Source organism: Anguilla anguilla, chromosome 8 (assembly GCF_013347855.1).
Source record: "Anguilla anguilla isolate fAngAng1 chromosome 8, fAngAng1.pri, whole genome shotgun sequence".
Lineage (NCBI taxonomy): Eukaryota > Metazoa > Chordata > Actinopteri > Anguilliformes > Anguillidae > Anguilla > Anguilla anguilla.
Window position 1 is genome coordinate 53106546 of NC_049208.1, and position 19274 is coordinate 53125819.

The 19274-nt window shown below is 48.9% G+C and overlaps 1 protein-coding gene across 1 annotated transcript; it reads left to right on the forward strand.

Annotated features, from left to right (window-relative positions):
• Window positions 1–7633: 7633 nt before the first annotated feature.
• On the forward strand, window positions 7634–18402 carry LOC118234244 (myotubularin-related protein 11-like). Its single transcript, XM_035430653.1, has 17 exons — window positions 7634–7663; window positions 8346–8415; window positions 9744–9880; window positions 10184–10253; window positions 10813–10952; window positions 11101–11185; window positions 11668–11815; window positions 11958–12045; window positions 12173–12261; window positions 13031–13155; window positions 13477–13555; window positions 13979–14049; window positions 15344–15522; window positions 16039–16209; window positions 16349–16549; window positions 17180–17476; window positions 18133–18402. Exons 1-17 carry the CDS (start codon window positions 7634–7636, stop codon window positions 18400–18402), a joined length of 2250 nt encoding a protein of 749 aa, XP_035286544.1.
• Window positions 18403–19274: the final 872 nt, after the last annotated feature.

Genomic DNA, 19274 nt, shown 5'->3' on the forward strand with positions numbered 1-19274 from the left:
AACCCCAACCCCACCCCATCCTCAGCCCCCCTTTTATGTTTTCTTTTTAAGTAAGCCCCACCCCATCTGACACAGAGACAAGCGGACCGCGGCCTACTTTTTTTAACGAGGGTGAGGTGAGTCGAGCAATAACGACTTAGAGTAACGACTGGCCTGGTTTTTAGCCGTGGGACTGAAAGAGGGCTTTTGGGTTGTGGGGGGGGTGGTTACAAACCCGTTTCTCTCCAAAATGGCTTACAAGATTGATTGATTGAAGTAAATTTATTTGGTTTATAATTCCACCTTCGTACCCCTCGATTTCCCCAGCCAATCAGAGTCTCCAGGCCCTTCTTCCTCCAGTGTGCTGGGCTGGACACCTGCATGTGGCTCCCCACTGCTGCCACCCAGTGGACAAAAAGCTCAACAGCAGCAGAATGTTCAGAATTCAAAGTGTGGCAGGGGCTGGCTGCTGTTGATCAGTCCTGGCACCCAGAATTGGCTTGAATGACAGATCGGAGGGATCATAAGAGATGTGTATCGGTTCAGGCTAATGATCATGCGGACAGAGGGGGCGGGGGCGGGGGCGGGGGGCAGCTTTCAGCCTGTTCTCAAAAGCAAATTTGTGCTTCAGAGCAGTTGATGGGACAGGTCCTCAACCCTGGTGCTGACAGAGCTGCAGTGTGTGGTTTTTGTTTCGTTGTTATTCAGCTCTTGTTTGATTCTTGTACAACCTGCTGGTTACACACTGGACTGACCTCTTCTGGCCTCTGTGGTCTGAACGGGTTTGTGGGAAACTCAAACCGAAGCAGACCCAGCGGCTCTCCAGGGCCAGGGTTGAGGACCGCTCTGCTGGAACGTTTGATTGGCACAACGGATCATAATGGTGAAGTGCGTGTAACATCCAGCATGCTTCTGTTTGACCTGTGCGTTGAGGTTGAGCCTCATGTTCCACTGGGCTAAGTTCCCCAGCAAGGATGACGGGGTTCGTTTTGGGTTTGCTAACTGTCTCTGAAATGGAACGTGCCGTCCTTGTTCCCTCCCCCTCCAAGTTGGATGTGATGCCAACTTTGTCCCCTCCCTCATCAATTAGATGTTGTGTAGCCCCGCCCCTTGGCGGTCTTTAACATCTCCCTATTGGTAGTCGCCACACCATCCAGTCTGATGACGCAAGTTTCCGAGTGATGGATAAGCTGGAGCTCCACCCCCCACCTCCCCTCTCTTTTTTAATTATTATTATTATTATTATTTTTATCTCTGTCTGCACAAAGCAAGCACTTTCGTAAGGACTCAAACGATATGCGGAGATATTTTTGTCACGAGGCTGTGGACTCATTTACCGAATTGTGCGTTTGAAATTTTGGTTCGAGCTGGAATAAGAAGGGGAGGATCTGCGACTCATGAACGGCCGCAGTGCGTCAGCTTCCTCCTGTGGCTGTTTGCGGAACTGCAGTTCCCGTTGAGGCACTGCGGGGACCTGTTTAAATCTCTGCCTAGCCAGCTCCACGCTGACTGTGAAGGGTGGCTAAGCGAACCATAAAAATCGGTTGGACACTGGGTGAACCAATCACAGGACAAGTCGATGATTGACGGCACATGGCAACTCCGCCCACCATTCATGTCTTTCGTACATAATTTGAAGTATGCAAGAATCATCGTTGGGTGGGAGATTTCGTTTAGTGGCTTTGACCTCACTTAAAAGCAATAGAAAAATGGCGTGGTCATACGGAAAGGGGTCGTCTTTGGGGTGGTGGGTAGAGGATTCGGGGACGTTTTTGAAGGGGAGAAAACCCAGAAAATATTCCCTCATTTCTGAAACGGAGGTCAGATTTGATCGACTCTCAACACTCCCTGCTTGCTTTAAGAGCACGGGAGAAACCCAAAAACCCAAAGAAGTCATTTTGTCGCAAAAAACAAAGTTGACTTGAAATGCAGTGTGTTCTGAAAGATATATTTTCTTAAAATGGATTTAGGTTGTCCCGACGAGTGTGAGTTTTTTCCCGCTGATACGCATAATCCGGGTATGTCAGCACACCTCTATAACATCGCTGCACGCATTCAGTTTTTCTCTTTTTAAATTAATTCAGTGTTTTCTCTGTGTATGTGTGTTTTTATTTTGCCGTCGCTATGTGTTCATCCATGTGAACTCCCTTGAATTGCAAAAATATACCATTGGCAAAACCATGAAGTCAAGAAATTAAATTCGAAAACTCAAATAGAGTGGGGGAACAAAAAACAATGTCCCTCCCAATTATTTTGCTGTTTGGTCCTAAAATCTGTGCTGAGCTCTGTTAATTTCAAGCACACAGACAGGCATCCATTGCGATATACAGTTCGCCGTTTAGTCAACAGGCGCCACACTTGTGTTACTGTGCACCTATGATGTTTCTGAATAACATATTCGCAAAAACAACACACACGAACCATTTTCTGGACACAGTTGCGCACGAGACGCGAGGCAGTTCAAACCTGTTACCTGGCAACTGTGAAGCAATCGCCTGAAAGTCGTCCTGCTTGGGTAGTGAGGGCTCCTGAAATGTCCGGCCTCGTATTTAGCCCTCCTGGTCAGTAGGGAATTCGCTCTCGTGGTTCTGTGCATTTTCATGGTTTTGTGAGTTCGTTTGTCGAACATCCACTCGACGGAAAATGCGGGAGTGTTTCAAAAAGTATACATTTATCCAGATGCAGTGGTTAAAACGGATGGGAAATCAAAAGTGTGATGATGGTACCTTTATTATTTCTTTGTGTGTGTGTGTGTGTGTGTGTGTCTGTGTTCTTTTTTATTTTCATTTTTATTGTAGCTAGCAGCATCACGTTCTTCATCTACTCCAAACATGGATAACATTTTTAAAAAATGTTTCATAGCTTTGGGACTCCTACGAGACTGCAAACAGGTGTTTTTTTTTTTTTGTATTTAAAAATGGAGAGAGGTTGTACAAATCTGTATCTTTGAGTTATTTTTTTAAATCTAAAGCTACGTTTTGCAATGTTTTTAAATTACGATCAGAATGTATGTTGCTGAACATTTTAAAACAAAGGACGCTAAAAACAAACTTGTGTTCAAGAGCCTGGACTTGTGAAGGAAATTCTGTCATTCGACTGGATTCTCTTGCTGAAAAACTTGTACTTTAAGACAGTCAACACAGGGGTTTCTGGTGAACAAATGCAGCCGCTCATATACACAATATACTGACAGTACAAACTGGTTTGAGAGTATATATTTATAGTCAGAATTTTCAAAATATTCTGTTGGGAATGTTCAGTTTAACGAGGGTGTTCTTTCCTGTGCTGGTCATTGTCAAACAGATTTTCTTTTATATAATTATTTATTTACTTTCGCTCCATTTTAATTTTAAGATAGTCACGGTAATTTCACCTGCAATGCATAAATATGTTGGGGTTCAACAGAAAAAAAGGTATATCTATCCACCCCATATCTGTGGAATGGATTGGGTTTTTTTTATTAGTTTGAATGGTTTTATTTCTATATTCGATTAATTTATGAAACATGTTATGCTCTGTTGTGGCCAATGGATGTCTTCTCAGCATGGGAAGATGTCTTGTTTTTGCTACGCGCAACCTACGATAATTGGAAACCGTAGCGATTGGAGTGGCCGTTTAAAGAACCGCCAAATCGCCAAAACAATCGTATTTTGAACTACGGGTTTAAAATCGCACGTTTGACTCACTCGCTGGGTGGCAATGTATTCGGCTGGAAAGAACACCTATTTTATGTCCTCAAAGTGTTTTTGCACCGTTTGAATAAATCCTTGTTTTATTTCAGTTTTGCTGCAAGCGTTGTTCTTTTTTCACAAGACTTTTCTTTAAATCCGTGTGTCCATTTTAAGCACCTGCGCAACTACACTCACACATACTAACAGACAGATGGTACTTCCGAAGTCAGCCTCTTTAAACATCACCGTAGATTAGTTTATTCACACATAAAAGTCAGATTAAAAATGACAAAATCAATGAATATGCAGGGATGTCCATAAAAAGGACTTGTCCGTGGGACTTCCAAAGTTGGAAAATTAGTCCGTTTATTTCATATTCATCGTTGTGCCCGTGGAGTTGAAAATCTGTAGCCAGTGACGTCAGGGTTACCGGGGTGTTGGAGCATATCCCAGCATGCATTGGACAGGCTGCCAATCTATCACAGGGCACACACACTATTCACTCACATACTCACCCCTATGGGCAATTTACAGTCTCCAATTAGCCTACCTGCATGTCTTTGGCCTGTGGGAGGAAACCGGAGTACCCGGAGGAAACCCATGTGGACACGGGGAGAACACGCAAACTCCACACAGAAAGGCCCCAAGACGAGATTCGAACCCACAACCTTCTTACTGTGAGGGCGACAGTGCTACCCACTGCACCACCGTGCCCGGGTTCGAGCAGTGATTGCTGGCGGGCAAATGGAGCCTTCTCTCGGCTTAAAATGGCAAACAGAGCCCGACCTTTGAGACCGGCGGCCTTGTTGACACACACCTGTTTGGGCACGCCTTCTCTCGCTGGGGGGGAGGGGCGGGGCATCGTGGGTCTGGACTGTTTAAATATTCACGCTAGCGCTAGCATGCGCTCGGAGTGCGTCCCTGGGTTCGTTTCGGCTCGGCTCAGCAAAGCCTCGCTGTCCCAACATTCGTAAGGTGGGTCGTTTGACTTGCAGCTGCGTAAGTCCAGAGTACAGCCATTATTAATGCACCCTCACCTCAGGAAGTGTTGGGCACTTTTCCCATCAGCTGGTCTCGGAGGCTGGACACGATGCTCAGAGGTAGTTGTCTGTTGAAGGACAAGACGACTGGTCGGCCCGGTCAGTCTCCAGGAGAAGTAGAAGCTGCCCTGGGAAAAAAACGACAACAACAACCATTTGGATCAACACCTGAGCAAGGCCATTGAAGCAAACTTCTTTAGAGAATTACAATGTGTAATGTGTACACGCACACACACACACATCCAGCTGTATACCAGGTTTACCTTTTTAAGAAAATCCTACATTTATTTAGAATTGGTGTAGTTGTTTGTTTAATTGATGGGACAGTCAGGATTCTGCCGTTCTAATTATGAGTAAGTGACATACTGTAAGTAATTAAAAGTATTTTATATGCTGTATATAAATATGTAATAGATACACACACACAAAATGCCTCCAGTAGAGCTTCCCTAAGCTTCCGCAGCTTGAAACGAGAGTGAAAAAGTACAGATTGTCTTTGGCGAGGACACAGAAGCTATGCTTTCTCCGTCGGCCGCCAGTATAATTTTCACATGAAACATTAATGGCGACGGAGCTGGAAGGCTCAGCAAATATATATTTAATCATCGTCCCATGAACCTGTGATTCACGCCAAATACCTGTGTGAAAAAGAACAACTATACACACGCATGCACGCACACATACGCACATACATACACACGCAAGCACACACACACACACACACAGACATGCACACACCCTCTATCACACACGCAGACACACACACACAGACATGCACACACCCTCTATCACACACACAGACACACACACACACACACGCGCACACAGTGGAGAAGATGAAACCACACAGAATCTCCCATCAGGAAACGCAGACGTGACATCATCACGGTCAGGGCGAGATGCAGGCGGTGTTTGGTTTCTTTGGATTTCCTTTTGGGATAATGCTATAGTCATACCTGTGTAAAGGTAAGTTGTTGGTCTTGTGCTGTTTACTTGCGTTACAGTACATATTACTCTTTCTTAGTTTCACATTACATAATATTACAGGCGATTAGCCGACGCTCTTATCCAGAACGACTTGCTCAACTTTTTACACAGCATTTACGTTGCGTCCATTCATACAGCTGGACATGTACTGAAGCAATGCAGGTTGAGTACCTTGCCCAAAGGGTACAACTGCAGTGTTCTAGAAAGGAATCGTCTGCTGGACCCCTTGGTCAATTACATTTAGCGGAAGCTCTCGTTTAGAGCTGCCCTGCGACGCTTGTTATTTATTCATATATCTTTTAGCGCAGTGCATGTGTGCATTTAGCAGCCCGGGAACCGTAGCGCTTCGGGTTAGTTACCTGTGCTCGTGGACGCAATGGTAGTGGCCCCCTGCCTGGGACTTGAACCTCGTAGAAGGGTTACAAGCCCAGGTCCCGAACTTTAATACTGAGCTTCTGCCCGTGCTCCTCGGCTCTGAATCTGCCGGGGGGTGGGGGCCCGGGGCAGAAGGGCAGGATCAGGACGGGGGTGTCGGAGGGGGTGGGGGTGGGGGGGCAGCGGGGGGGGGGGGGATCATGTTTTTGAAACCGGCACACTGTGCGCCGTGTCCGGTTGCCATGGCGAGGGCAGGTGATGAGCAATGGAAACCGCGGGGAGCCTCTGCCCCCCCCCCCCCCCCCCCCCCCCCCCGGGGAAAGTTTCCTGGCCGTCTCGTGAGTGCTTGGGTTTCTCTCTCTCTCCCTCCCTCCTTCTCTTTTTCTCTTCCTCTCTCTCACTTTCCCTCCCTCCCTCTCTTTGTCTCTTCCTCTCTCTCCCTCCCCCCTATCTTTTGCTTTCTCTCTCCCTCCTTTTCACTGTTTCTCTCCCTCTCTCCCTCCCTCTCTCCCCCTCTCCATTTCTCTTTCTCTCTCTTCCTCCCTCTCTTTCTGTTCCCTCCCTCTCTCTCACTCTGGCCTACTCTCACTTTTCTGTGTGTCAGCCCCCTCCACCTCCTCTCTTTCTCTCCATCTCTTTCTCTCAGACTTGCTTTTACCCACTCTTCCTCTTTCCACTCCTCCTTTTGCGTTGATTAAACATTCATCAATATTTCATATTTCTGTATGATTCTTTTTACATTTTTTTCTGATTTTTTCCCTGGTTTTCTCCCAATTTTGTGGGCGGCTGTACCCTGGCACTGTTCAGCTCCCTGTGTGCCGCTGAGAATTCACCCAGTCACTCACTCATTCATTCACTCACTGACTCACTCAATCACTCACTCGCCCAGTCACTCATTCATTCACTCACTCACTCACTCACTCACTCAATCACTCACTCGCCCAGTCACTCATTCATTCACTCACTCACTCACTCACTCACTTACTCACTCACTCACTCACTCACTTAGTTAAAGCATTCCAACTCACTCAAAAGATTCAGTCTCGCTAACTCACTCACCCGCCATTCGGTCAAACGTTCGTTCACTCTGACTCACGACTCACTCCCATCATCTCGCCTCTCATGGGGAAGAGGCAACATGGCGACCATGTTGGGGTGTGAGCATCGCCTCTTCTCTCTCTCCTTTCCCTCCTTTTAGCCCTCATTATCTGATTTAGTCCCCAGCGATCTCCAGTCCTTAAGAAAAAGGAGTTCCTGAATTCAGTCCTGCATTGTCAGTGTTTGAAATCTGTAACTTAATCCAATCAATTTGGCAGGAAAAGCCCTTTTATTAACATCTAGCTATTGGGATTAAATAGGATCCAATGGAACCCACTGAGATCCAATGGGATCCACTGGGGGCGGGGCTAGGAGAAGCCTGGAGCAGAATCTGTTGGCCTGGGAGTAACCCCGCCTCCCGCCTGCAGGGATTGGGTTACAGCGTCGCAGAGAAGGAAAGTGGGAGTGAGCGCCTGGCTGTGTTACATCGGCCGGATGAGCGGAAACTGACACAGCCTCTGCCAAGGAGAAGAAGAGGGGGAAATGGGTGCCTTTGGAGCGGCCAATGGCTGGGTAGGTGATAGTCCCACAGGGGGATTTTGGGAAACTGAGTTTTTTTTTTGTTGTTGTTGTTGCCTACTTGTGCGGTTGATTACTTTAGATTAGACTTTATTGTACATTCCTGTGGGAAATTTGATTTGGTTTTGTATATAATCAGGATTAAAAAATAATACATAGGGCAATATAACTCTAAAATACATTACAGGCATTTAGCAGGTGCTCTTATCCAGATTGACTTTTTACATTTTTTTTTAGTGTCCATTTATACAGCTGAATACATAATGCAGTAATTTAGGTTAAGTACTTTGTTCATGGGTACAACTGCAGTGTCCCACCTGGGAATTGAACCTGCAACCTGTAGGTTACACGGCCAGTTCCCTACCCATTTATACTACACTGCCACCGACCCACGCTCAGGAGGGGCAGTGCTGTGGGGACAGAGGAGGTTCTCTGTGTGCAGGGGGTGTGATGGACGTGCTGGTTTTGGAGTGGAGGGAGAGGGGGTTTGCGAATCCCCGTCTGAAGCGTAAGGGGTCACAGTGGGCGGTGTAAAAGGACGCCGTGTTCTCGAAACGTCACTGAAATGTTGTTTGGCGTTACGCTGATGACTGTGTGTTGCCTCTGTGCTCCCATTGGATGGAGGTGAGTGACAAGGCGCCTGGGGGTGTGTCTGTCTCCCTTCTGCCCCCTACAGGACAGGATACTGAACTACAGGACACTGAACAGCGGGGACAAAGACATGGTCGGCCTGGACTGTCTGCCAGGTCAGTGTGTATGTGTGTGTGTGTAAATATGTTTACTGCAGCTTGTAGCAAAGTCCAATAAATGTGAATTTGAAATAAATGTGCACCTGCCCTGGACAAGGTTCACAGAATAAAAAAATGAACCTTTTTTTGAATTGGTGAACTAAAAGCAGAGTAAAGGAAACATGATAACTCAGTTCTTTTTGTTTTACAAGAGTCAGCTGATGATTTTTTTCATCTGTGTCTTTGTGTTCATTTTTAATTGACAAACAGCTTCACTTTCCCTATTTGTTATTCGTTAATAAATTGGCAAAGCAGAACATTTCTCGTTTAATTCCCTTTTCTATTGGTCAGAACTGAGAGCATCTGCACATATCCGTGGCAAACTAATTTAATCAAACTTTGGGTATCTTTTTGTAAGACAAAAAAATGTATAGGCTCCTTTGTTAAATCCTGTACTTTCATTTCTACTGTTCGAATACAAAGCCCTGAATTCTTCAGAAAAGCTGGACATTAGTAAAGTCCATGCCAAATCAATATGACAGGTCCAAGAGGTCAAAATAAACAAAAAAAAACAGAAATTAAATCTGACTATATTATACACAGTCAGATTTAAAAGAAGACTTTCCACTTAGTGTTCTTTCTTCCTCTTTTTTCATCTTTTCATCTGTCACTCAGAGGGCGGGGCTCCGGCCGAACCTTCGCCCCATTCTCGTGTGACGCTCGGACGCACCGATCGGGTGAAACCGAATCGGCCCTGCCTGTGGGGGGGTACGGGGGGGGGGGGCATGTCTCGATATCTCAGCGCAGACGGCGATGGACGGACAGGTCGTGCACCTTTTGTACGGGGCAGACGCGGACACAAAGCCAGCGGCCGCGCTCGATGCTATCCCATACGTACCTGTTACCTATACCTGATACCGTGGATATCATTGCGCGACACGACTATGACCGCTGGCTCTGTAACGCGAGAGGGCAGGACCAGGGGCCCCCACCAGAGCTTTCACTCAAATAAAGACATTTAAAAAGAGCCAGGTTTTGAAATGGGAGGGGTGGGGGGGTAATGTAATATTTATAAAACTGTGGTTTTCGCTAATTTCGACAATAACTTTCTGGCTGCTATCGGGTAACGCTCACAGAGAACCAGGAAGTACAGTCAGAAAGAATCCTCCGGTCACCACCGCCTGCTATTCTGTTGGTTTGGTGATGTCATAATGGGTTGACCTAGGTCATAATGGGTTGACTGATGCGTACGTCACAGATGTGACTCCCATTGTCTCGGATGGAACCCGGTTGCCGTCGGTGATGCCTCCCTGACCCCGCCCCCCCCCCCCCCCTCTGTTGCCCAGGGGAACGGGTGGTGCAGAGGGCAGTGCTGGTCAGGAAGAAGCTGAGCACCTCGGAGGGGGGCGGCTGGCTGGCGGGCACCCTCTTCTGCACCTACTTCAGGCTGGCGTTCGTGCCCCAGGACGCCCCGAGGCGGAAGGTGAGTGCCACGCCCATCGCCCCCCCTCCCTGCTGCCGCCGCCGTGAGGGGGTGTGGCGAGATCATTCCGTCAGCCAATCAGACGGTGTTGCGGCAGGACTGCGGTGATAACAAGCTCAGAACAGAGCTTGGATGATACAGGGAAATCACACAAATACATATAAGTGTTTATATATGTGTTTGAATCTCTTTGAACAATGTCCCAATAAAGGGGGTTTTAAAATCAAATCTCTCTCTCTCTCTCTCTTGCTCTCTCTCTCTCTCTCCCACTCTCTCTCTCTCTCTCTCTCGCTCTGTTGCCAGGACGATGGCGATCCTGTCCTCCTTGGGGATCATGACGTAGCCCTCACCTCCATAGAGAAGGTGGTGGCCGGTGAGCTCAGTCTAATAAAGGCATGAATATCCTCAGAAAGCAATGTCCTCATCGTAAATTCTTTCCCAGGTGTAAACCCTGGACCTGGCTTTGGGCGGCAGTGTAGTATAGTGGGTAAGGGGCTGGTACCTAATCTGCCTTGCTTCAGGTCTAAACCCACTGTGCTACTGATATACCTCTTACGGTAAACACACTGACAGCATATAACTGTGCTCTATAATTAACAGAGAGTTAAGTGAAAAGGACAGGCCTGTCAGCCCATCTCCTGATCTTACCTAAACACTGCCTTTTAGCCAGAGGTTTTTTACATCGCCTGGTCCTCTGTAAAGACTAGCCTTAAATCGACCAATCATTTGCGAGAGAACCAGCCATTGTGCACCATTAAGTCTGCATTCTGAGGTACCACGACTCACTGACACTGACCAATCACAGTCCTTTGGTCGGTGATTGGCAGCGTGCAGTGTCTCCGCCCATCGTGGGGGTTTGGCAACGGCCTCGCTGTCCCTCCCGGGCCCTTTCGCCCCCCTAACCCGCCTCCCCTGCGTCCGCTGTCCCGCAGTGGGGCCGTCCCGAGCCAAGCACGTCACCCCCAGCTCCTCCCTCCGGTCCGCCCCCGAGCAGCTGGTCCTGTACTGCCGGGACATGAGGGTCCTGTGCTTCCTGTTCGACCGCCTCACGCCCCCGGCCCAGGTCATGCAGGTGAGCGCACCCTGGTGGCGAGGGAGGGTAGTTTCCCCCTCATCACTGTGAAGCACTTTGAATGAAAACCGCTATATTTATAGCTCTATAAGCATTGTCATTGTTGTTGTTATTATTATTATTATTATTATTGCTGTTGTTCCTGCAGATGACCTACACCCTTGCCAGGGCATATCAGCCACTGAGCCCCAGGACCGTGTGCTCCTTTCAGAACGCCACCCTGGGAAACACAGGCAATGGAAACATTGGTTCCTTTTCCCCTGAGTTGATTGAACTAAAATATATTAACAAGATCAGAAAAAAATATTTCAACATATGGCAATATATGAGCAAACAATTATTTGCACCTTCAGATATTGTAGAATATTACATACCCTGGATGGCCAGTATTATATTGCATATAATTGTAATTGTATTCCCAGTCAATTTCTGCATGTTGAAACCACTCAATAGACCACAGAAAACAATGCTCTTGATCCTCTGATTTTTCAAATCTTTCCTTTGAGATGTATCAGTGATTTTTTGCCATGTGAGCTACTTACACTATTGGACCAATACTGTTTGTATTGGGCTAATAGATAATGTATTAATCAATAGAGTATAAATAAATACACTATTGATTCATGGAGCATTCCCCTTATTTTTTGAATACTTTGAGATGAAAGGTCACATGTCTCCTTTGCTGTGTTGCTATGCCCCCCCCCCCCCCCCCCAGAGATGAAGCAGTTGCTTAGCAACCGGAGACGAGACCCTGACATGAACTGGTTTGAGGGCGTGGCCGACTGGGAGGCGGAGCTGGAGCGGACGGGGGCCGTGGGCTGGAGGGTCAGCAGCGTGAACGACCGCTTTGAGATGGCTCCCAGGTACCAGCTCACAGTGCCCCCTACAGCAGTGGAGGGCTACTGCAGGCCTCACTGAAGTTATAGTCTGCGGCTAGTTCGAAACAGCGCACTTGTCTACTATTGCTTTCTGCTCTCTGAAGAGTTGACCTGCCTTTCCTGTCAGCCTGCCCAGGTACAACGTGGTCCCGCACAGGGTCCTGGACACCGAGCTGAAGAGAACCTTCGCGCACTTCCACGAGGGACGCATCCCCGTGCGTGAGACCGCCTCTCGCGTTACGTCTCCTAGGAGACGGGCCCGCGCTCCCGTCTGACGGTACACGCTGACGTGTAGCGCCTGGAACACCGCGGTAATGATGTAACTGTGCTCTCGTCCAATAGCGATGGTGCTGGCGTCACCCGGCGGGCAGCGACCTCCTGAGAACGGCTGGCTTCCAGAACAACATCTACCACGAGAAGGACGACATCAGGTGGGCATTGGGTCAGAACCCATGGGTGGCCTGGGCTTCACCCAGTTCAGCGCTGGTGTAGGCGGCAACTCTGACCACTCCCACATCAAAATCACCGTCTGCCTTGGGTGTGGCCTAACATGCTGATGGACATCTGTTTCTCTCCCCTCCCCCTCTCTGCTCTCCCCCTGTCCCTCGTTATCTCTCCCACCCCTCTCCTCTCATTCCCTCCTCTCTTACTCTCTGTTTCCCCTTACTTTCTCTCACCCCTTCCTCCTTCTCACTCTCCCCTATCTTCCACTCTCCATATCTCTTCTCTCCCTCTCTCCTTCTCCCATGCCATCCCTCTCTCTCTCTCATCTTTCCTTCTCTCCATCTTCCTCTCCCCTTACCCCTTCCCTTCTCCTTTCTTCTCCCTCCCTCTCTCTTTTCCCCTCCCTCTTTGCTCTACATCTCTCCTTCTCTCACCCCTCTCCCTCTCTTCTTCTCTCTCCCCTTCTCCCTTTTTCCATCTCTCTCCCTCCCTCTCTTTGTGTCTTCTTCCCTCTCTGCCCCTCCCTCCACCCTCCCCCCTCCCCCTCTCTCCCTCTCTGTCTCCCTCCCTCTCCCCCTTCCGGCTCTCCCCCCCCCTCCCTCTCTGTCTCCCTCCCTCTCCCCCCTCCGGCTCTGCCCCCCCCCTCTCTCTCTGTCTCCCTCCCTCTCCCCCCTCCGGCTCTCCCCCTCTCTCTCTCTCTGTCTCCCTCCCTCTCCCCCCTCCGGCTCTCCCCCCCCCCCCCCCCTCCTGGATCAGGAACCTGGAGAGCCTGTTATTCGGGGGCCAGCAGCGGTGTGTGGTCGTGGAGCTGGGGGAGGAGATGCCCACATTGGGGGAGGTCCAGCTGGCACACACGCGCCTGCGAGCTCTCTGCCTGGGGGGTAAGACAGCCCCCCACCCTCCCAGTACACCCTGCCTGGCCCTGCTGACTCAGAGGGATCAAGTCCACTTTGTCTCAGTCAAATCAGGAAACATGCGAAATGAACTCTTAAGAATTCTGAAATTAAGGAATTGGGCTTCAGTCCATGTCCCGAATTGACTGAAATGAAAGCAGAGTTGACCTTCCTAACCGAACTCTTCAGGGCCACCATCTCATCTTCAGTTTGGCCATGCTCTCCGGTGTGTGAATCATGTCGGTGATAACTCTAGTTTGGCGGAGGTTTTTAATTCTGTGCTGTAACAGTGCTGGACATCGGTTGCAGATATCTCTTCATCGCTCTCTGTGCCTGATGAAAAATGGCTGTCTTCACTGGAGGCCACGCGGTGGCTAGACCATGTCAGGTAAAGAGCCTGCACATCTGCTTACCTGTGCTGACCTGCTCTCACCTGTGCTTAACTCTGCTCACCTGTGCTAAGCCTCCACTTGGTCCTTTACGGGTTAGGGTTAGGGTTATGGAACAAATGTGAATGGTAAATGGACTGCATTTATATAGCGCTTTTATCCAAAGCGCTTTACAATTGATGCCTCGCATTCACCAGAGCAATTAGGGGTTAGGTGTCTTGCTCAGGGACACTTTGACATGCCCCGGGCAGGGGGATCGAACCGGCAACCCTCCGACTTCCAGACAAGCGCTCTTACCTCCTGAGCTATATTGCCATGTACCACATAGAGTGAATGGCTCACCATTGTGAAACTGCAGTCTGTCAGTGAGTACCGTGTTCTGTAACAGAAGGGGTTTATGGGATACTGCCATGTGACTCCAGGTGCTGCCTGAAGAAAGCTGCAGAGGTGGCCTGTCTGCTCAGAGATGGTCACCTGACTGTGATCCTGCAGGGTGAGTCACATGACCAGGAAGGGTGGAGTCACATGACCGGCATAGCCACCATCTTCGCTTTTGAAAACGCACGCTTGCATATTGTACTGACTCACTGGACACTCAGGTCCTGTGTTCCTCCTGTCTAAACTATAGGGGATTTCCAATGCTTTAATTCAGCAAAGAATGTCCATTAGCTCAGTACTATACTTGCTCACGCCTCCTTCATGAATAATCAGGAGATGCTGCAAAATTATGAAGGTTTCAACAGAAGAGAGACAGAACTTATAAATGTTAAGAAGATGGAGCTGAGTACCTGTTGTCAGTTGGCAGTTGGTGGAATCGGTCTTCCAGATGCAGTTTGGATAGAGACGGCTCACTTCCACTTTTTACCACTGGGTGGCAGTGTTTCTTACTATTATATATTAGCCTGACATAAAACTTGTACCATGGACTTGTACATGGGCAGTAGTGCATGTCTTTAAAGACAATAAAAAATATCCCCGTTTCATGCTGTGACCATGCTGTGATTTAGACTGTACTGTGATCATGCTGTAATTTGGACTGTGACTGTGCCGTGATTTGGACTGTGACTGTGATATGATCATTCTGTAATTTGCACTGTGAGTGGACTGTGACTATGCTATGATTTGGACTGTGACAGTACTGTAACCAGGCTGTGATTTAGACGGTGACTGTACTGTGACCATGCTGTGGTTTAGACTGTGACTGTACTGTGACCTTGCTGTGGTTTAGACTGTGACTGTACTGTGACCATGCTGTGGTTTAGACTGTGACTGTACTGTGACCACGCTGTGATTTTGACTGTGACTGTACTGTGACCATGCTGTGATTTAGACTGTACAGTGTCCATGCTGTGGTTTAGACTGTGACTGTACTGTGACCACACTGTGATTTAGACTGTGACCACGCTGTGATTTAGACTGTGACTGTACTGTGATTTTGACCACACTGTGATTTTGACTGTGACTGTACTGTGACCACGCTGTGATTTAGACTGTGACTGTACTGTGATTTTGACCAGGCTGTGATTTGCACTGTGACCTGTACTGTGATTTAGACTGTGACTGTACTGTGATTTTGACCACGCTGTGATTTGCACTGTGATTTAGACTGTGACTGTACTGTGACTGTACTGTGATTTAGACTGTGACTGTACTGTGATTTTGACCACGCTGTGATTTGCACTGTGATTTAGACTGTGACTGTACTGTGACTGTACTGTGATTTAGACTGTGACTGTACTGTGATTTTGACCAGGCTGTGATTTGCACTGTGCCCTGTGCGTCTGCAGAGCCTGAGGACCGGGACATGAACTGTGTGGTGTGCAGCCTGGTCCAGGTCATGAGCGACCCACACTGCCGCACGCGGCAGGGCCTCCAGGGGCTGGTGCAGAAGGAGTGGGTGGCGGCTGGACACCCCTTCCTCAGCCGGGGAAACTGTTACCGCCACCGTGACCGCGACCGGGAGGAGGTGAGCGCTGCACGCTGAGATTCCTGCATGAGTGTGTGTGTGTGTGTGTGTGTGTGTGTGCATCTGTGTGTGTGAGTAATGAATGTGTGTAGTGAGCAATGAATGTGTGTGGTGAGTGTGTGTGTGTGTGTGTAATGAATGTGTGTGTGTGTGTGTGAGTAATGAATGTGTGTGGTGAGTGAATGTGTTTGTGTGTTTAGTGAGTGTGTGTGTGTGTGGTGTGTGTATCAGTGTGTGTGTAGTGAGTGTGTGTATATTAGTGTGTAGTGTGTGTAGTGAGTGTGTGTTTGCGTGTGTGTGTGTGTGTGTGTAGTGAGTGTGTAGTTGTGTGTGTATCAGTGTGTGAAGTGAGTGTGTGTGTGTGTAGCGAGTGTGTAGATGTGTGTGTATCAGTGTGTGTAGTGAGTGTGTAAGTCCTCTGTATATGTAGTGAGTGTGTAAGTCCCCTGTATATGTAGTGAGTGTGTAAGTCCCCTGTATATGTAGTGAGTGTGTAAGTCCCCTGTATTTTCCCAGGCTCCAGTGTTCCTACTGTTCCTGGACTGTGTGTGGCAGCTGTGGGCCCAGTTCCCCTCCTACTTCCAGCTGACTGAGGAGTACCTGCTGGTCCTGCAGGACAGCACACACCTGCCACTGTACTGCACCTACCTGCATGATTGCCAGAGAGAGAGGAGTCGCCGCTCACAGGTAACACACACGCTCGCTCACACGCACACACACATACATACACACACACACGCACACATATACACAGACAGGCATTTGCACTCTTTTTCCCTGATTCCCTGCCCCCCATGTGTGAAAATGTCACTGGTATCTCCCTCAGCACCTGCCCCAGAGCTACACGCCCATAAATGGCTGGAGGGAGGGGCTGGCTGGCGACTCTTACCCTATGGACCCACCCTTCCCCCCTGTGTGGGATTGGGCCCTGTGGTACAGTCCTGAGAGGCGGGAACGTTTCACACATCCTGTGGCCATGCCCACCTTGCCCCTTCCTGTACTGAATGGGGACCTCATTGTGAGCCAGGTAAGAGCAGAGAGACAGTCTGAGCCATTCTGAGAGTCTGAGAGAATCTAGGAGAGTCTGGGCCAGTCTGAGCCAGTCTGAGAAAGTCTGAAAAAGTCTGAGCCAGTCTGAGACATTCCGAGTGAGTCTGAGACATTCTGAGAGAGTATGAGCCAGTCTGAGACATTCCGAGTGAGTCTGAGACATTCTGAGAGAGTCTGAGCCAGTCTGAGACATTCTGAAAGAGTCTGAGACATTCCGAGTGAGTCTGAGACATTCTGAGAGAGTATGACCCAGTCTGAGACATTCTGAGAGAGTATGACCCAGTCTGAGACATTCTGAAAGAGTCTGAGCCAGTCTGAGACATTCCGAGTGAGTCTGAGACATTCCGAGTGAGTCTGAGACATTCTGAGAGAGTATGAGCCAGTCTGAGACATTCCAAGAGAGTCTGAGACATTCCGAAAATATACATGTATAATCAGCTAGTTCTGTGCATCTCTCTCCTCCTTTTCCCCTCCATTCTCTCTCTGTGTTCCCCTCCCAACCCACCCCTCCTCTCTCAATACGCTTTCCTCCCTCTCTATTATCTTGGCCCTCACTCTCTCCCTCTTTCTCTCTCTCTCTCCCTCCCTCTTTCTCTCTTTCTCTCAGAGTGATGGGACCCCGGGACGTGTATTCCTCCTGTCCCGGGGTGGATTCTCCTCCCCCTCCTTCCTCCTGCCCTGGCGTGGCGGCGGGGGCGGGGTCATGGGCGGAGCCAGTTCGGTCCCCGCCCGAAGGAACCACCGCCTGGCCCCGCCCCCGGAGAGCTCTGCGGGACTGGAGCGGCTTCTGGCGGGCGTGGCCACGCCCCCCTCCGGCCCCCAGGAGCCTCTTTTGCCCCTCCTCTTCAGCCCCTGCGTGGGGATATGGAGGGCCTGCTACCTGCGGGGGGCGCTCCAGGCACAGGTGCACACGAAATCCCAACCACTGATCACAAACCGCAAAGATTACTGGAAAATGACTCTGAAACCGCACGTTACAAACTGTACCTAACATGGGCATCAGTGAAGTATAAGCTTAGTACACTGACTTTTTTCATTAGACACAACAACAGGGAAAACATTAGGATATTACATCACGATCGCTCAGCAGAAGCATTAATCCAGAGTGACGATTCCTTTCTAGAACACTGCCACTGTACCCTTGAGTAAGGTGCTTAACCTTCATTGCTTCAGTATATATATCCGGCTGTATAAATGAATGCCATCCATGCAAGTACTATGTAAAAATGTTGCGTAAGTCGCTCTGGATAAGAATGTCTGCTAAATTCCTGTAATATAATGCGCCTACGTACAACTTCTTTATAAATTTGTGTTATTATGGCTGAACGTCAGTAGAAATTAGGTTCTATCGTCAAAAAGACCAAAATTGAACATTTTTTTTGGCCACACGCACCAGCGGTGGGTTCAGTGTCAGAAGAAGGACATCGTACCCACGGTGAAAGATGCTGGTGGACGTTTGATGTTAAGGGGCTGTGCCTTGGTCCCCTACGTGGTGTAATTTAGGGTTTGGTCAGTGTGTTCGGTAAGTGTGTTTGGGACAGTGTGTGTTTCCGTCCCCAGGCCTTCTGCCACCCCCCACCCTTGCCTGGCCACCCGGTGGAGATTTTGGCGAGGGAGGTGGAGCAGCTCAGAGAACGGCTGGCGTCGGCCGGAAGGGTTTCCGGGGAGCTGGAGACACCCGACCGGGAAGTCGGCCTCGACCAAAAAGACAACAATGGCGCCCTCTTCCTCGGCCCCGAGTCGCAGAGCTCAGTCTTCACCCTCCTGGACTCCCTACAGAACTCCGACCTGGCTGAACTCGAAAGCACCGTCCTCTTCAGCGCCACCTAACCTGCAGCACAAGCACAAGCACTGCACCCCCGCCCCCCCCCCCCCCCCCCCCCCCCGCCTGCCCACCCACCAAACTCCACCCCAGCTAAATAGGTAGTCTAGTACTCACCCATGGTGAACGCCCACTCCGTTAGCCAAAGTTCCCACCCACTGCTGCTCCTTAACCCAGAGTATGGAGAACAGTTGTGGAGCAATCCGCCCTCCCCCCCCCCTGCTCCCAGCCCCCATAATTTTACATATTCTTAATTCTTCATGAGTTATTATGCCACCTACTTTTCCTTATGAATGTATATCACTAACCATTTATCGCACTGTGTTTCTTTTGGAGACCTGGGACTGTGCTTAAAATGTATAAATAAAGCCCATAGGACATAACCCGGCTTTCACTCCTGCTCAGTATTGCATTCTATTACCATTTGTCTCGCCGGGGACATCTAATGGTAAGTCTTTCCATTTCTCAATTAAAACCCTCTATTTGTACCAGTGGAGATACCTGAGGTTGGTGTTCTTTTAGCTACACCTGTACACGTTTCGCTTACAAGCTTTAAGTATGTTTTCCCGACGGACTGCTTAAACAAAAGCACATCTTTACCAGTTCATTTGTTCCGTGCTATTTTATTGATGATTCTATTTATCACACAATAACATCTGACATATCAGTTTCCCTGAAGAGACGAACACGCCCTGCTACACTGAAGAAAGTACCTACCTGCTTCTAAGGGGGAAAGGGAAAGACAAATAACTGGCTATACGACGATTGTTCTACCCAGAGACTTTTAAAAATAGGTTCTACCTAAGCCCTGCAGGTCCGAAAATACATCTTACTTCCGACTCACTGTGTTACCAAACGGAGGGAGTAGCACGCCCAAGAT